Below are 19483 nucleotides of genomic sequence, written 5' to 3' on the forward strand. Positions count from 1 at the left end.
GCATTGGTAGACAACTTGGGACAGGTTGGAGGAGCCTTGACAGGTGAGAAGCCAAGCCTGGCTGATTGCCAGATAGGAATTAGAAGAAGGTTCTCATGGAGAGCTGAGTGAGAAGCAATTGCTCCAGACAACTCACATGTCTGTGAGTCTGCAGCCAAGTGTCTGGGGGTGGACCTGGGTTGCTGGTGGTGAGTAGGGCCAGCAGTTGGGAAAAACAAGTTGGATGCAGACTGGAGGCTGAGGACACGTGGTCTTCTTGGAAACTGCTCATTACTTTACAGTAATAACCTGGGAGTGTTGGCTGCCGCTTCGCTCCTGCTTTCTGAGTATCTTAAAAGGCCCTCTTTTGGTTAACTCTACCAGGAATCATGTAGGGCAGAGGATCTGGGGAAACATAATTTCTACTCCTGTTTACCTAGTCTGTCAGTGCTCCCACTTAGGGAGGGCCAAATACATGTACATAGCTCAAAGTTGAGAGTCTCCAACTTTGGAATGATTCATAACATTTGTTGCCCGTGTGGCTGCTCATGTCTCCCTGATTTACACCCCAGCTTCCCTCAGCGCCACACCCACCACACAACAGTAGGGCCGTGTCTTGTAATAAGATATAAGGCATCACAGCAAAGATTGGCACCTGACTTCTCCAGAGCAGCTCTGCAAGTTAGTAGATGATGTAAAATACTTTCCAAATTCTGAGAGATTTATTACTTCTGGCAAAGGCAGAGTAAATGGTACCAGACTGATTGCAGCTGGGGTAACTGGAACCTCCCTACTATAAATAGGGTTTCCCTGGTGACTCAGACGGTAAAGAGTCTGTCTGCAGTGGAGGAGACCTGTGTTTGATTACTGGGTTGGAAAGATCGCCTGGAGAAGGAATGGCAACCCCCGCCAGTATTCTTGCCTGGAGAATTTCATGGACAGAGGAGCCTGGTGGGCTACAGTCCATGTGGTCGCAAAGAGTTGGACACGACTGAGTGACTAACACTTTCACTTCACCACTAGAGATAAATAGAAAATTGGACCAAATATATGAAACAACTATTTTCAGACCGTGGTAACACGAAGTGGGTTTTGGAGATGATAAACATCACAGAATGCATGGCATAGCTCAGAGAAGGTAGAGCTATTCAGCTCAAAGATGCCAATTATGCTCCTGGGAAACACTGTAGTAGACTTACAGGCTCTATCAAAGGAGACGACAAGAATATTATTCAAGACTTTGAAAGACCATGGCATAAGGGGTCACCAGCATTCACCTTCTGGTTTGCTATATTGGGGTGGTCACCACTGAGTTATCACCATATAGATCAGGTTTCACATTTCAACGTGTCCCTTATGAGTTGCTGAGGGTACAGTTTTGGTTGCTGCAGTAAAGACAGAAATAGCATTGATTTAAACAAGATAAAAGTTCATTTCTCTGTCACATAATAGTCCACGTATTAAGCAGTAGAAGACTGATGAGATGGCTGCACAGTGTCAGGGACCTTGGCTTCTCCTATCTCATGGGTTAAGGTGGCTGCTCCAGCACTTCCAGGATGTCTTCTTTCAGGAAGGAGGGAAGAGAAAATGGAAGGCATGTCCCTACTCTTCTCTTTTCAGTTCAGTTCACTTGCTCAGTTGTGTCTGACTCTTGATGACGCCATGGACTGCAGCAGGCCAGGCTTTCCTGTCCATCACCAACTCCTGGAGCTTACTCAAACTCATGTGTATCTAGTCAGTGATGCCATGGAACCATCTCATCCTCTATCATCCCCTTCTTCTCCCGCTTTCAGTCTTGCCCAGCATCAGGGTCTTTTCCAGTGAATCAGTTCTTTGCATCAGGTGGCCAAAGTATTGGAGTTTCAGCTTCAGCATCAGTTCTTCCAATGAATATTCAGGACTCATTTCCTTTAGGATGGACTGGTTGGATCTCCTTGCAGTCCAAGAGATTCTCAAGAGTCTTCTCCAACACCACAGTTCAAAAGCATCAATTCTTCGGTGCTTAGCTTTCTTTATAGTCCAACTCTCACATTCACACAAAGCTGTGAAAAAACCACAGCTTTGACTAGACGGACCTTTGTTGGCAAAGTAATGTCTACTCTTTAAGGGCACAGTTCTTCCACTCTCATCAGGTACACCATGGTCACAAGTCCACACTTTGTTAGGGAGAGCTGATAATGCAGCCTATAGCTGGGTGGCCATGTGCTCAGATGAAGTTCAGGGACTCTCTTACTAAAGGAAAGAGTGGAGAATAGTAATTATTGAACAATTAGTTTCTGCCACTGGTGCCTTTAAAGAAATGTCTGTAAGATAAAACACATAGGATCCAGGGAGAATCCATCCAAAGGGTGAAAAGGGGAGGGATTTAAAAAAAAGTAGGTATCCTGGGTAGGAAGTGAGTCCAGCTTTAAGACATCTAAGTGAGAAAGCCTGTGAAACTGATACTACTTTCTCTTTTGTGTGTCACGACAACTGTCACGACAGTTCCTACTTAGCATGTTAAAATTCCATTAAGTGTCACCTCTTGGTTGTCCTTAAACTGTTTGCATTCCTTTTGGTACTTGCCATGTTGTAAGACATTTCGTGTCAGTCCCAGCTTTGTAAGGCTGTCAAGGTGATGCTGTAGGAGAAGCAAAATAGTTATGAGGGAGCCCTTGACACTGGCACATATATATGTAAGGTGAGAGGATCTCGTGTCTGAGATTTGCTTCAGAATACTCCAGCACAAAATAAGCAGGGGGGACAGATGAGACAAGACTAACAGAAGGTTGGTTTGTTGAAGCTGTGTCACATGTGCCTGGGTGACCATAGGGGTCTTTTTTTTCCTTTTGTGCACATTAGAAAATGCCCCTAATGAAACAAAAGTCCTATCCCTGCATATAGTCAGACCTGGATTCAAACCCTAGTTTCACTGAAAAGTGAAAGTGAAAGTCGCTTAGTCGTGTCTGACTCTTTGTCAGACCCCATGGACCCCATGGACAATACAGTCCATTGAATTCTCCAGGCCAGAATAGTGGAGTGGGTAGCCTTTCCCTTCTCCAGGGGACCTTCCCAACCTAGGGATTGAACCCAGGTCTCCATTGCAGGCGGATTCTTTACCAGCTGAGCCACAAGGGAAGCCCATGATATATAGTCTCAGTACTTACTAGTTAAGTAACTTTTTCTCTCTATAAACTCAGTTTCTCAAAATGGGAACTGTGTAGGCCAATAGGGTTCTTGCAAAGATTAAACAAGACAAAATTTGAGGCATCTAGCAAGGTCTAGCCCTTAGCAGTTGTGTTAATAAGGGTGCCCACTTGCAAGCAAGAGCAGTTGACTCTGGTTATGAGTAATTACTCAGACACACATATGTTAGTATTTGCAGCAGAGTTAGGGCTTGAGCTGGGATTTCTGATTTCCAGACCTAGAGCATTTTTTACATACGTTATAGCAGTGGTCCAAATACCTTGGTTTGGTGCTTTGCAATACGCACCTTCAAACATACAGGACCTTAGTTTGGGTACATAACTGGAACTTATTCTTGCCTTGAGAACCCCATGAATAGAATGAAAAGGCAAAAAGATAGGACACTGAAAGATGAACTCCCCTGGTCGGTAGGTTCCCAATATGCTACTGGAGATCAGTGAAGAAATAACTCCAGAAAGAATGAAGAGACGGAGCCAAAGCAAAAACAGCCAGTTGTGGGTGTGACTGGTGATGGAAGTAAAGTCTGATGCTGTAAAGAGCAGTATTGCATAGGAACCTGGAATGTTAGGTTCAGGAATCAAGGCAAATTGGAAGTGGTCAAACAAGAGATGGCAAGAATGAACATCGACATTCTAAGAATCAGCGAACTAAAATGGACTGGAATGGGTGAATTTAACTCAGATGACCATTATATCCACTACTGTGGGCAAGAATACCTTAGAAGAAATGGAGTAGCCATCGTAGTCAACAAAAGAGTCCGAAATGCAGTACTTGGATACAATCTCAGAAACGACAGAATGATCTCTCTCCTTTTGCAAGGCCAAACATTCAATATGACAGTAATTCAAGTCTATGCCCTGACCAGTAATGCTGAAGAAGCTGAAGTTTAGCGGTTCTTTAAAGACCTATAAGACCTTCTAGAACTAACATCCAAAAAAGATGTCCTTTTCATTATAGGCGACTGGAATGCAAAAGCAAGAAGTCAAGAAACACATGGAAAAACAGGCAAATTTGGCCTTGGAATACAGAATGAAGTAGGGCAAAGGCTAATAGAGTTTTGCCAAGAGAACACACTGATCATAGCAAACACCCTTTTCCAACAACACAAGAGAAGACTGTACACATGGACATCACCAGATGGTCAACACCGAAATCAGATTGATTATATTCTTTGCAGCCAAAGATGGAGAAGCTCTATACAGTCAGCAAAAACAAGACTGGGAGCTGACTGTGGCTCAGATCACGAACACCTTATTGCCAAATTCAGACTTAAATTGAAGAAAGTAGGGAAAACCACTAGACCACTCGGTATGACCACTCGGTATCCCTTATGATTATACAGTGGAAGTGACAAATAGATTCAAGGGATTAGATCTGATAGAGTGAAGAACTATGGGTGGAGGTTCGTGACACTATACAGGAGGCAGGGATCAAGACCATCCGCAAGAAAAATGCAAAAAGGTTGTCTGAGGAGGCCTTACAAATAGCTGTGAAAAGAAGAGAAGTGAAAGGCAAAGGAGAAAAGGAAAGATATACTCATTTGAATGCAGAGTTCCAAAGAATAGCAAGGAGAGATAAGAAAGCCTTCCTCAGTGATCAATGCAAAGAAATAGAGGAAAACTATAGAATGGAAAAGACTAGGGATTTCTTCAATAAAATTAGATGGAGAAGGAAATGGCAACCCACTACAGTATTCTTGCCTGGAGAATCCCATGGACAAAGGTGCCTGGCAGGCAATAGTCCATGGGGTCGCAAGAGTCGGACATGGCTTAGTGACTTAAAAAAAAAAATTGGAGATACCAAGGGAAGATTTCATGCAAAGATGGGCACAATAAAGGACAGAAATGGTATGGACCTAACAGAAGCAGAAGATATTAAGAAGAGGTGGCAAGAATATACAGAAGAACTATACCAAAGAGATCTTCATGACCCAGATAATCACGGTGGTGTGATCACTCACCTAGAGCCAGACATCCTGTATGCAAAGTCAAGTGGGCCTTAGGAAGCATTACTACAAACAAAGCTAGTGGAGGTGATGGAATTCCAGTTGAGCTATTTCAAATCCTAAAAGATAATGCTGTGAAAGTGCTACACACAATATGCCAACAAATTTGGAAAACTCAGCAGTGGCCACAGGACTGGAAAAGGTCAGTTTTCATTCCAATCCCAAAGAAAGGCAATGCCAAAGAACACTCAAACTACTGCACAATTGCAGTCATCTCACACACTAGTAAAGTAATGCTCAAAATTCTCCAAGCCAGGCTTCACAATACATGAACTGTGAACTTCCAGATGTTCAAGCTGGTTTTAGAAAAGGCAGAGGAACCAGAGATCAAATTGCCAACATCCGTTGGATCATCGAAAAGGCAAGAGAGTTCCAGAAAAACATCTATTTCTGCTTTATTGACTATGCCAAAGCCTTTGTGTGGATCACAACAAACTGTGGAAAATTCTGAATAGATGGGAATAACAGACCACCTGACCTGCCTCCTGAGAAATCTGTATGCAGGTCAGGAAGCAACAGTTAGAACTGGACATAGAACAACAGACTGGTTCCAAATAGGAAAAGGAGTACGTCAAGGCTGTATATTGTCACTCTGCTTATTTAACTTATATGCAGAGTACATCATGAGAAATGCTGGCCTGGATGAAGCACAAGCTGGAATCAAGATTGCCGGGAGAAATACCAATAACCTCAGATATGCAGATGACACCATCCTCGTGGCAGAAAGTGAAGAACTAAAGAGCCTCTTGAAGGTGAAAGAGGAGAGTGAAAAAGTTGGCTTAAAACTCAACATTCAGAAAACGAATATCATGGCATTTGGTCCCATAACTTCATGGCAAATAGATGGGGAAACAATGAAAACTGTGACAAACTTTATATTCTGGGCTCCAAAATCACTGCAGATGGTGACTGCAGCCATGAAATTAAAACATGCTCACTCCTTGGAAGAAAAGCATTGACCAATCTAGACAGCATATTAAAAAGCAAAGACATTATTTTGCCAACAGAGGTCCGTCTAGTGAAACCTGTGGTTTTTACAGTAGTCATGTGTGGATGTGAGAGCTGGAGTATAAAAGAAAGCTGAGCGCCGAAGAATTGATGCTTTTGAACTGTGGTGTTGGAGAAGACTCTTGAGAGATCTCAAGGAGATCCAGCCAGTCCATCCTAAAGGAGATTAGTTCTGAATAGTCATTGGAAGGACTGATCCTGAAGCTGAAACTCCAATACTTTGGCCACCTGATGGGAAGAATTGACTCATTGGAAAAAACCCTGATGTTGGGAAAGATTGAAGGCGGGAGGAGATGGGGACGACAGGGAATGAGATGGACATGAGTTTGAGTAGACTCTGGGAGCTGGTGATGGACAGGGAGGCCTGGCGCATTGCAGTCCATGGGGTCTCAAAGAGTTGGACACGACTGAACTGACCTGAATTGAACTGAAACTCGGGACACTCAAAACATTACCGCGGCCCTAGGCCGAGGGGTGGTCAAGGGCGGAGGTGACTCAATGATGATCGCTGGTATGACTGCGTGCAGGTTGCCAGGCGGACGCTGGTGCAGTCGGGGTTTACCCCAAGCAGGCGCGGATCAACGGCAGCCAGAACTCTCGCGTGTCCTCCCGACTTGGTTTAACCCGGGGATCAGGTCGCGTCGGCCGCCACCAGTGGCTGGGTGCCGGCCGGCGGCCGCGTCCTCTTGACTGCGGCCCAGCCGCCCGGGTGCCTCCTGCTGCAAATGGGCTAGTGGCTCGGGGCCCCGCCCCTGCCCGCCTCGGGGCCGGGGACTTGGATCCCCGGCTCGTGATTGGCCGCAGTCGCGGCGCTCCCCTTCTCCGCCCCCTTCGCTGGGGTGAAAGGTCAGAAGAGCTTTGGTCTGCAGGGGCGGCCATGGCGGGGTTCTGGACTGGGGCGGCGGCGCTGGCCACCGCGGGACGGCGCGGACGGCGGTGGCCGAAGCTTTTGATGCGGAGCGTGGCGCTGTGGACCGTGAAGGTGAGGAGCGACGGGACTTCTCGTGGGCCTGGGCTTGGCTGGGCTGCCTGCCCCGCACCCCGTGGCGTTGGCCGGTGCTGCACCCCCCATCCCCACCCCCGAATTCCTCCTCGCCGCGGAGCTCGCCCAGGCGCGGGTCAGAGCCGGCATCCCTGGTCCCAGCTGTGTCTCCGGGGATCACGGAGGACAGCGCGGCCCAAAGAGCCTGCCGGCGTTGAGTTTTCTGCTTCCTCGGGAGCCGCAGACAGCCACCTCGCTGTAATTTCCCAGCCCTTCGCGCCCTTCCGTTCTTGGGCCGTGCGATTTTGGCTTCTTCTGAGCTTTTCAGGTGCATTTGTAAGGGTCCTTATAGTTACCATTTTCTCCAGCCTTGTTCCTCCTTTGAAGAGACCCTAAACTGCTGCTCAGTTAGGAGTTAGGGTTTTGCGTTTATCTCACCTTTTAAAGTACCATGTTGGGATAGGCTACTACCTTTACTTGAATGGAGAGCATATTTTAATTGCATTACATCACATTATACTGTATACACATCTTGTGAGTTTTTTTGTTTTTGTTTTTCTTTGTAGTGGTTAGGCGGATGTTTGTGGTGTTCTCAGCGTCTCTGCGCTGTATTTTTTCATGTTTCTGGGTGGCAGCCTTAACACCTTGGAGTGTTTGTGACTCTTAACACTTTCTGTCTTCAGAATGGAGTTTCTTGTAATTTCTAAACAAATGCTACCTAACTGACTTTATTAATAGAGTTCAAGTCACTGGAACAAATTATTTAAAGTATTTCTCTGGACACTGCCTGTTTTCTTCCTTTAAAAACAAAATAGGCACATAACTTGATTTATTGTCATGGACCTTAGAATTGGAAGACAGTATAGAGATGATCTAGCCCATCCTACTCTACTAGAAGAAGAGAACTCAGGCCCAGGTGAGAAATGATGCAGCTGGAACTGATCGTGGAAGTGAAAGTCAGTCTGCACAGGCTTTAGCTTAGGGTCAGCTTTGGAATGCTGACACTCAAAATCCCTGGAGTTCTTTGTGCTGGTGCACAATTAAGACCTTTGTTTCTTAATCTTGATTGTTTTCTCATGTTTTAATGTCTTTTGGACTCCTCATTTGCAGTTGTGAAGCTCTTAAATGTAATTTATGTAGGAGGCAACATGATATGGAAAGGCATGGACTTTGGAATCACACTCATGAAGTTTTGCATATTACACAAGTCACTTCTCAGCTTCTTGCTTACGGGTATTTTTTTTTGTTGTTTCCTAACAAATCTTTCTGGACTACATCCTGTGTTCTGTCTCTATAGAATGAATATAATTTCTCTTTTAGAAATTTTAGTCTGTTAAGGAGACAAGTGTAAAACGCCATTAGGGGAGAGGCTTTGGTGCTGTATCAAGAAAATAAAATGAAGGGATTTGACCAAGTCTAGAGTTTGAGATTTGTAGCTTTGTCCTAGAAACTGCTGTGGTATTCTACTTGAATGAACTTATTCAGTCCTTACAACAGCCATTTATAGATGAAGAAATTTTTTATGTGACTTGCTCAAACTGTGCTTAAGGTTAAGGGATTGTTTTCCTTTGGAAGTGAAAAGTGGCACAGTTTTGAAGGACATAGTGACTTTTTTCCTAGGCAAAAAAGAGAAGGAAGAAGTGTTATATGTGACAGCAGTACATGCAGAAGGCCTGGGCCAGAGGGAATGCCAAGATAAAGGAACTGGAAAAGTCCGCTGGGGCTTTGGTATGGAGATCAGATGGTGCCCAGGAGGTAGGTAGGAGTCAGACCATGCTGGGCCTTACTGTAGACCCTGCTATCAGGTTTATGGGAAGCCATTTATGTTCAAGTTGGGAGGGATTGTTACACTGATATATGTTAGAGTGGAGAGGATAAGAGAGAAGGAATTTGTTGGGCTACTTACTGCTGTACACTTATTGTATGACATATAAGCTTTGATTTTTCTTTACGAGTTTTTTCCTTTAAACGTGTTGGCAGAGCCTGCATCTTGTCTATTACTGTTTTCTTAGCACAGTGTTTGACAAAGTAGTGCTGAATGTGTGGTGATACTGAAGGAAGAGTTATTTCTGTGCCAGTAAAGGATTTCTCCTGGAGGTGGGAGAAGCAGGGAACTTGAGCTGCTTAGCTTCTCTCCAGGCTTCTTTTCTATGAACTTGAAACATGCATTACTGAGTCTGTGTTTGAAGCCGAACCTTTTGAAGATTTTATTCCTCCCCTTTCTCCCTCCACCCCTGTAAATTGTTTGGTTGGGTGGAAAGCAGACTAACTCTAGTCTAGAGAGTTCTAACCATTCTTTTAACCAGTTAATAGTTTGTTTTTAGGGGTGTGTGTGTGTGTGTGTGTGTAGGGTGTGTGTGTAGGGTGTGTGCATGTGTGTGTGTGTGTAGGGGGTGTGTGTGTAGGGTGTGCGTGTGTGTGTAGGGTGTGTGTGTGTGTGTGTGTGTGCGTGCATGCGCGTGCCCGTGCACTCACTCAGTTGTGTCTCACTCTTTGGACTGTCCTTCAGGTTCCTCTGTCCTTAGAGTTCACCTTTTAGTCTTATTTTGTTTTGGCTGTTTAAACACATTCTATTTAAATAACTAGTTTTTTTTCCCTTCTGTCTGCATTTTTCAGGGGCTCCAGGATGTTGGACTTGTGGTAATTGCTGCAGTTTATTGAACTTTTTATGCCTTATATGATTTTCAGACATTTCCTCTTAGCCTTGTAACAAGTAGGTAAAAAAAAAATTCCAACTTTACAGAAGAGGAAACAAAAGCTCAGAGCAGTTAAGTAACTTGCTTAAGGAAACAATTGGCTGAGATAGATGTTGAACCTTGGATAGTATGCTCCCAAAGCCTTGCCTTTCCAGTTTGTCTCTCGTTTGGGTCATGGTCTCATTATATGGTGCATTCATGAAGTTCAAAGGCTCAAGCTTTACGTTCCTTAAAGCCCATGATTTTCTTTTCTAGTCATGGAAGAGAATGTTTAAGCAAATCTGAATGCTTTAGCATTGCCTGGAGGTAAATCTTTCCACCTGCTTATAGATTTCTGACAATCATTTGGGAAAAAAACCTTCTAACATTATTACAGAAAGCAGTTTTTGATGAATGAAAATGTTTATGGACATTTGTGTATTTATACATCTGCGCTTTTTTTGGATTTTATTCTTAAGAGGTTCAGAACAGAGGTGATTGGTAAAACCCTTTTCTAAATAAGGGGAAGAGATGGTGACATGTTGATAGAGTGAAGAAACAGAAGTTAAGTGATTCCAGTTTTTAAGAAACTGGGTAAATGGGAGAACAGGGATGAAAAAGGAAATTGGGAAGGAAAAAGGTGTTTATTTGTTTGTTTGTTTTTTAATAGGGGTGGGGATCGGTAGTGTTTCCCTTTAGGTATCTGGACTCAGAGGGTTCCAAGAGTCATGTTGATTTGCTGGTAGCACTGGAGTTGGTGAAAACTGGTAGGACTTGGGATCTGTTTTGGAACTAGAACCAATAGTACTTGCTGTAACCAAAGGGAGATAAAAGGAAAGAGAAGAATCAAGGACCTTTGAAAGATAGACACAAAGGGCCATAGAGTGTATGATCCCATAAGTATGAAACGTCAGGGTGGGCAGAGCCACAGAGGCAGAGGTAGGTCAGTGGTTGCCAAGGGCTGGGGAGGGGTGAGGGGGGAGATGGGAGTGACTGCTGACAACTGAGGGGTGTCTTTCTGGGGTGAAGAGAAAAAATGAGAAAGGGCAAATTAATACATCTCGGGGGGACAAAATTAGTTTGAGCTTCATAACAGTTATGGAAAAGAGGGAAGCGTTTAGGCTTTCCTATAGTAAGAAACATTCATTAATGAGGATAAACAAACCTTGTCCTAGCACTGAATGTGTAGAATTCATTATATAAAGGCAACTAGCAATCCAGTAAAAAAAAAAAAAGAAAATAAACTTCTTTGTTACTCTTTTATCAAGGATGCAGTGATAACTCACGTCTCATTGATCGCTATTAATATAGCACTTTGTGAAAGTTACAGTGTGTAAAAAAAAACGTTCTGTACCAGTGGGATGATAAGGTTTCCCCGAAGCAGAGCCTGAAGAGGGATTTCGTGCAGGTGGTAGTTGAGAAGCGTAAAGAATGCAGGCTAGAGCAGGGGTTAAAAAAAATCAAAGCAAAGAAGGGGATCTAGGTGGAAACTAGATTCAGTCTCATCCCACAGGGGAGCCCTGGAGCAGTGGTTCTCAAAGCAGGGGACTCTAGCCAGCAGCAGCAGCATTACCTGGGTACTTGTTAGGAATGCACATTTTCTAGCTTCACCCTAGACCCGCCAAGTTTGAAACTCTGAGGTTAGAGCCAGCGGTCTGTTTTAATAAGCTCCTCCAGGTGAAAATGATGCATAGTCAAGTTTGAGAAGCACTGCTCTAGTGCAATAAAAAGTATAATGTGAGCTGTAAGTATAATTTAACATTTTCTAGCACTCACATTGGAGAAGGCAATGGCAACCCACTCCAGTACTCTTGCCTGGAAAATCCCATGGACCGAGGAGCCTGGTGGGCTGCAGTCCATGGGGTCGCTAGGAGTTGGACACAACTGAGTGACTTCACTTTCACTTTTCACTTTCATGCATTGGAGGAGGAAATGGCAACCCACTCCAGTGTTCTTGCCTGGAGAATCCGAGGGACGGGGGAGCCTGGTGGGCTGCCATCTATGGGGTTGCACAGAGTCGGACACGACTGAAGCGACTTAGCAGCAGCAGCATTCACATTAAAAAAAATTTAAAGCAGTGAAATTACTATTTTATATTTACCCAGTGTGGCTCAGTGGTAAAGAATCTGCCCGCCAGTACAGGAGAATCGGGTTCAACCCCTGCATCCAGAAGATCCCCAGAAGGGAATGGCAACCCACTCCAGTATTCTTGCCTGGAGAATCCCAGGGACAGACGAGCCTGGTGGGCTACAGTCCATGGGAGTCGCCAAAGAGACACGACTTAGCGACTAAACAACACCAATGATTTAACCCGATACATTAAAAATATTTTAGTATGTAAATCTAAAACTTTAACAAGGTTTCTGTTTTGTTTTTCATATGAAGTCTTCAAACCTAGGGTGTATTTTACACTTGGCACACATAGGACTTTGGCAGATTTCAAGTGCTCAGAAGCTGTCCGTGGCTAGCGGCTACCATATTGTACAGCCAGCTCTAAAGCACAGATTGCAGTACTAAGTTGAGCCCACCTTGAGGTTGAAGTGGGGGCAGCTTTTTGAACTTCATGATAGTCAAATCAGTGGTTGTGGCCTGGGAGGGATGTAACTCCAGGCTTGAGAGAGAACTCCTGTCTGGTTGAGGCAGATGGGGCAAAGCAGGGAGCAGGTGGGAACCGTGGGTAGTCAGCACACCAGTGGGGGCCTTCCCCGCCTGGAAAATGGATGCTGGATGTAAACCCACAGCATCTGCTATAGGTGGGGTGGGAGGAATGGCCTGGCTGGGGGGCTGGGTTGGAATGAAGAGGCTTTAGAGTTGATGCACACAGTTCTAGCTTACCGTGGAGGCACAACTGGAGAATCTTGACTTTTTTTTTTCCCCTCCCTTAGTTTTATTGAGAAGTGAAAGTGAAAGTCGCTCAGTTGTGTCCAACTCTTTGCGACCCCATAGACTATACAGTCCATGGAATTCTCCTGGCCAGAATACTGGAGTGGGCAGCCGTTCCCTTCTCCACGGGATCTTCCCAACCCAGGGATCGAACCCAGGTCTCCTGCATTGCAGGCAGATTCTTTACCAGCTGAGCCACAAGGGAAGCCCAAGAATACTGGAGTGGGTAGCCTGTCCCTACTCTAGCAGATCTTCCCAACCTAGGAATCGAACTGGGCTGTCGTGCATTGCAGGCCGATTCTTTACCAACTGAGCTATCAGGGAAGCCCTAATATTGAGAAATAGTTGATGTAAATCCTGAGATTTTATCATCTTTCTCAAATATTAGGTATTCAGCCTAGCTTGCCAAGTGAAAGTCTTGGCAGACAGCTGAAGATTGGGATAGCTAGTGAAGTCCTGAAGGCTACATAGTCAATGTAAGTGAAAGAAAAGCTGTTTTTAAGTGGTAAGGCCTGACCTCACGGTGAAAAGGCCTGACTTCTGGTGGTGTTTTAAAGAGGGCGTTTTCCCGCGTCATTCTGGGTTTCTTAAAATGTTCAAAGGTTCAGTTGGCTCATGCTTACCAGCTCTGTGTCATGTAATGTGGGAGGAGAGCTTTTCCTGGAAATTTTGAAGATGAATCACTAACAAGTGTTTTGTTGTCCTTGGTAAGCTCATCTTACTCCTCCATCGGCCCATAGTTTTGAGGATGGCTTCTTCTTTGAAGTAGAATGCATTGTGCTAAAGAGTTAGCCTGTCAGTAGAGTTGTTCTAATATTATTCACTTGAATGCCCCTGTGGTTATGTTAAGAGTTCTGGATTTGGTAGGGTTTAGTTTTTAAATTGTGCTTTAAGCTTGAATTTAGTGGATTTGTGAGTTTGGGCTGCCACCTGAGGCCACAAGCAGAAAAATGTGAAAGTAGGTGCTGGCTTAGGTTAGAAAAGGGTATTTCGCTGTTGGCAATGGTTGGAAGGCCTCTGAACAGTTTGTGTAAAAGCTGTACCCTTTTTTTGGTTAATAGTTAATTCATTCTTACTATAACGTACGCAAAATTGTGCAGGCATTTTACACATTCTTATTTAATCCTCACGTCAGCGTTAAGTCCTAGATAAGTGGTTTTATGCCCAGTTTATATATGAGAAAAACTCTTGAAGAAATGGCTGAGCCAATTTCCCAGCCAGGGCGTGAATCTGAGTCTAGATCAGAGCTCTTAAGTACTCCATTATTACTCTAATGGTAACTCCCAAATGGTCTGGGATAATTTTAAGAAAAAAAGTTACAGCTGCATAATGGGATTTAGTTGTTGGGTAATACCTTACATTTCGTTGGTGCTTTACAGTTTATAAAGGCTTGTGTGTTTTGGGCTTTTTTTGTTTGTTTTTTAAAGACAGCTCTGCAGGAAAGCAAGGGAGGTGTCGTGTTGTTCATTTTATAGATGAAAACTGGGGTCCAGAGGAATTATTTGCTCAGTGTTGTGTACCTGTGAAGCAGTGGAGTAAGCGCTGACCCGGGTCTTCACCTCTGTGGTGAACTCAGAAGGTCGTGCTACTTCCATGTGCTGCCTTGTTAGCTGGTGCTTCTCATCTAAGTGTGGAAACTATAGAAAATCTTCATTCTTGCAGAAGAGAAGCAGAGCAGTATGTTCTCTGGAAGTCGTTTTGCACACACTGACCTTTCTCCTTTCGGCTGTGATAGGCTAAACGGTCTTTATAGATGGACTTGGTTAACATTTTTCCTTTGAACTCTTATTCTAGAACATACCTTTAAAGAATTCTGGACTGGGCTTGTAGCCTGTTTTTTTATATGCCTAACAAAAATAAGAAACATTAAAAATTCTATGTAGAGGTCCAAATTAGCAGATTTCTACCAACTCATTCCTTGTATTTTTTGAAAAAATTATGTTGTGGCTCTACAAAATTATCTGATTTTTGACTGGTGTACATTATAGCTTTGAACTTTGTTGAAGCTCTGCCAGGGGTAAACAGGAGCGTGAGAGAGTAATGTATGGCTGACTGCAAACCACTTTGGGCTTGCTGTGGGAATGGCTCAGACTCCTGTCTTTCCTCTGTAGTTGTGTTCTGCTGCTAAGGTTCTGACTGGTTGCATCATTTCTTCTTCCAGGTACTTGGCTAATTAGGGGCACCTGTGTTTTTCAATTTTGGGGTCCAGTATCACAAATTCATTTGTATACAAGCTGTATGCTTTCTTTTTTTTTTGATAATGGTGGTAAAATATAGTCTGTTAGATCGTCAGAACCAAGTATTTAAAAATAGCAATAAAAAGATGAAAAAACAAGCAAACCCAATTTGATTGATCGATACTGCTATAGCTTGTCTCCTGCGTTTTGGCCAGGTGTAATTTGTAATCGTGGACATGAGTTTGAGCAAACTCTGGGAGATAGTGAAGTACAGGGAAGCCTGGCGGGCTGCAGTCCGAGGAGTTGCAAAGAGATGGACACGACTTAACGACTGAACAACAGCAACGATTTGTAATAGAGTTTAGTTTTAGAGTTAATAGAGTTTGTAATAGAGTTTAGATTTAGTTTCAAGAACTGTGTGGTGTAGACATTTTAAAATTTGAGTTTTATGTTATTGGCAGTTTCCTGAGTAAGTGTAGATTACACTGAGTCAGCTGACCCAGACCTGTCCCAGAGCTTGGCCACTTGGAGATGTCTGATTCTTCTGGGTTAGAAACTGTCCCTTGAGGACCAAGTTCAGTTTAGTCCATTTTTTCATGAGCCCATCTGATGAGAGAATCCTGAGGCTTAATGAACTTCAGTCATTAAGTTCATGACTGAAACTTAATGCTTCAGTCATGTTTATTCGAATCTGTGAAATTAGCTCCATTTCTACCAAACAACTCAGTGTTTGTTGCTCTCGGAGCAGTCTGGCAGTGAGATCTGTGTTACCATCTTCTTGGACCACACGTTCAGTTTGGGTTAACTGCATATTCTTCATAATAATGTGTGTCAGATGTTCACACATGTTAGAATCTCTGTAATAAGCTTTTGTGTTTTGAATGACAGTGGTGTAGGTTAGTAGGGATTTAAGAGGAAACTGGGCTTCCCTGGTGACTCAGATGGTAAAGAATCTGGCTGCAGTGCAGGAGACCCGAGTTCGATCTCTGGGTTAGGAAGATTCCCTGGAGGAGGGAATGGCTACCCGCTCCAGTATTCTTGCCTGGAGAATTTCATGGACTGAGTCTGGTGGGCGACAGTCCATGGGGTTGTACAGAGTAGTACACGACCGAAGTGACTTAGCACGTGAGCACCTAAGAAAAACACCTAGTCCTGGAAGTAGTGTCAGACTGAGCTAGGATTAGAACTCAGGCTCTTTGATCTCTTCTCCCAGAGTTCTGTTCTAGGCAGTATGCTGGGAAGTGTTCCCTTCCCCAGACATAAACATCACTGTTTACTCTCCCCAAAGCTTATTAGAATACCTAAAATGTCTACCCCAGATTGTGTTTTGTCTCTGAAAGACTCACATTTGGCTTTTGCCATCAGGAATCAGTTATGCCCTTTATTTGTTAGTAATTAAAGACACATGTATGATTTTTGTAAAATCCTTTCTTGTATATACTCTTGTGAAAGGATATTTTGACATATTCCTACAACTGCCTGTTATGTGCCTTATGATATTAGGGAAAATTGGTAAAACTGTAAACTGTGTTCATTGTATAAAATTGTTAGGAAGCTGGTGTGCTCTTTACTTCTTGTGTAAATATCCGAGTGCTGCCTTGCTGCAGACTAAATGTGAGAAATCCCAGGTAGCTTTTGCTTTTTTTTTTTCTTTGTTGTTGTTGTTTAGTTGCTAAGTTGTGTCCTACTCTTTTGTGACCTCATGGACTGTAGCCCGCCAGGCTCCTGTGTCCATGGGATTTCCCAGGCAAGAATACTAGAGTGATTTGCCATTTCCTTCTCCAGGTGTTCTTTCCAACCCAGGGATCGAACCCGCCTCCTGCATACCGGCCTCCTGCATTGACAGGCGCATTCTTTACCACTGAACCACTACGGAAGACCTTTTCTTTATTCTGAGTTTGCCTTCTGCGTTGGCTAAGCTATAAACACAATATATGGTTTTTAAGTGAGGAGGTGTTACCTTTATCCTGTTAAATCTGATGTGAGAGTAAAGTTGCCAGATTATAGCTATTCTGCTGAGGGCAGTGGAAGACTGAATTTTTTTTTAATCACAAAAAGTGGTTGTGTACCCCGCTTTGTACATTTTTTTTTAAACACCAAATCATCTCTTTGCACAGATGTTTAGTATTAATGTGGAAGTGCCACTATTTATATTATCTCAAAAAAAATTAATAATGCTTTTACCAGATCTGTGTTTAAATTTTCTTACCATTGCAGCCTAGACTTGACATTTCTGAAAAATTAAAATTCTTGAGACTCAGTTTTCTACATTGGAGTTTGAATTCACAGGGATGCTTACAGAAATGTAAGAGTGTTTTGGTCTGGGAAAGGGAGACAGTAGTGAAGTCAGTTTTCTTCCCATTTTCAGCTCATTATTCATCACCAGTCCTTTTTACTTGGTGTGGTAAGTTTTACTAGGTTTTATTTTGTAAAGTGTATTCACTTCTGCATAAAGATTACATTTTGTAATTTGGCGCTTGATACTTCTAAAAAAAATAACTGGATTCATTTTTTTCATTTTAAAATGTTGTTATAAATTATTTGCTTCCTGTTTGAGTTGTTCGGCTGTTAGAACGTTCTGAGTACCTGTTGCCTTTTGCCACCACCCTCACCCTGCTTTTTTCTTGATTTACCTTCATCAGTGACTATAGGATAAATTATTTTCTTAAACCTTTGCTATAACCTTGATTAGTGATTCTTCTTAATGTTTTAAAGGCTTAAGATACACTTTTTTCCACATACGTATATGGTAATGAATTAAAGTGAACTTGATTATTAGTGTTAACCTTTTCATTTTTATCTGCCAAGCCACATTAATACCAGAATAAGTAAAATAAGAAATCATGTGTCAGACATTAGCAAATAAAAACTAGTTTGTTGTTTTCTGGGCCCTGTTAAAGTTGAAGCTCTTTGAAAGCCGACGCTTGTTGCATGCTGTATGAAGTTCTGTGTGGTGTGTGACATTCTGATCCCGCTGTATCTGTCTGCGTGACCAGAAAGACTTTTCTTCAGATTTTATTTGACCCATTGACTCTTACACTTTTCTGGAGATTGTTTTGATGTCTTTGGATTCTCATGTGTGCCAAGGGAATGTGTCTAGTTGGGGTTTACCTTCTATAGTTAAGGTATATTGCTTAGAACTACATACATTGATTGAGGAAACACTGTAGCCAGAAGCATACTGGAAGAATTACCCTGAAAAATATTTTTAAAGCTCATTCAAGTATCTGTCGTTTATTTCACTTTCATTTTTTTTTTTCCCCTTTCTTTTGGTAGCATGTTCCACATTATTCAAGACGGTACTTAGTGGTGTCTCGTACTCTCTGTTCAGCTGGATATGATTCTAATGAAAAAGTAAGTATTTCAAAAACAGTTTTGACAGCTAAGTTAAAATGTTTTGTTGTCTCCACATTGTGTTCACCGGGCAGGTTCCATTTTATTGATGCTGTGTCATTTTTTATTGCCATACATCATAGATTCTATAGGTGTTCAGCGTTTGTTCCTTTTTTCATTGTGGACCACAGCCTGAGGCTTTAATTTTGTATTTGTACCTATATCGCAAATGGAATAAATTCCCAATGTATTTCCTTTGTTTTCAGCAGGATCACTAATACATTCTTTCTTAGACTAGGCAGTTGAGAGATTTTGATTAAACTATTAGTTTTTTTTCATTTACTTAATATTTGTAACTATTTTTGAGTGAAGGCAATTATGGTTATTGTAAATTTGGGGACAAGGGAATTCTGGTTAAAATCTTGGTATATGATAATGTCTGAGGCCTGTAATGGAGGAATAAAGGAACTGGAAGTGGTGATTGGAGGTAAAACATGATTTGGTGACAATGAAGGCATCAAAGAGGCAGAAGAAGAGTTTTGGTTAAGAAGAGATGATTCAAATCGAATGTCATTAAAGTAGAACTAATATGAATGATTATTTGAGAATGAAGTGGTCTTCTAAATAGCCAAACTTTACAGAACTACTCAAAAGAATCTTGAAATTTGGAGAATAAAGGATCTATATTCACTGTAGCTCAATAGAAATGTAAAGTGGAGACAATTGGAGGACATATATAATTTTTTATTTTCTAATAGCCACATTGAAAATAAACAGGTGAAATTAACTTTCATATATTTTATTTTATTATTTCTTGTTTTTTGGCCATGCAGAGAGGCATGTGGGATCTTAGTTCCCTGACCAGGAATAGAACCTGTGCCTCCTGCAGTGGAAGTGTGGAATTTTAACCACTTGACTACCAGGGAGGTCCCAGTCCCAGGTCTTTAAATGACTTATAAATCCTTTCTTAATCGGGCATTTTTACCCCAGCTTTATTTGCCACAGTACCCCATACTGTGTTTTTTGCTTGAGCTATCTTAAAAATTACTTGTAGTTTTTTGTGTTACCATCTGCTTTCAATGTCACTGCCTTATTAACACATACTCTTCATTCTCTGCTTTTGCTGCCTTTAACACAGCACTTAACACACTTTGTTGTGATTGTGCTGTATTGTACATTGAAGTTATCAAATGCACTTGACATTTACCTGTACTTATTGATGCAGACGGGAGGTGTAAAGTTGGTTTAGGGAGTG

General features: G+C 42.6%; 1 protein-coding gene across 5 annotated transcripts in view; it reads left to right on the top strand.

Annotated features, from left to right (window-relative positions):
* The window catches only part of PCCA (propionyl-CoA carboxylase subunit alpha), a 420685-nt gene that overhangs the window by 51618 nt on the left and 349584 nt on the right, over positions 1-19483 (top strand). For 3 of the 5 annotated variants that reach the window (XM_024999954.2, XM_024999953.2, XM_024999955.2), the window contains exons 1-2: positions 7046-7160; positions 18172-18249. In XM_024999954.2, coding sequence (XP_024855722.1) covers positions 7056-7160; positions 18172-18249 — 183 coding nt within the window. In that variant the 5' untranslated portion in view covers positions 7046-7055. Of the gene's footprint in view, positions 1-7043; positions 7161-18171; positions 18250-19483 lie in introns of those variants that run through there. The other 2 variants (NM_001083509.1, XM_059892112.1) reach the window with 2 other exon arrangements.

This window comes from Bos taurus, chromosome 12 (assembly GCF_002263795.3).
Source record: "Bos taurus isolate L1 Dominette 01449 registration number 42190680 breed Hereford chromosome 12, ARS-UCD2.0, whole genome shotgun sequence".
In the NCBI taxonomy this organism is placed as follows: Eukaryota; Metazoa; Chordata; class Mammalia; order Artiodactyla; family Bovidae; genus Bos; species Bos taurus.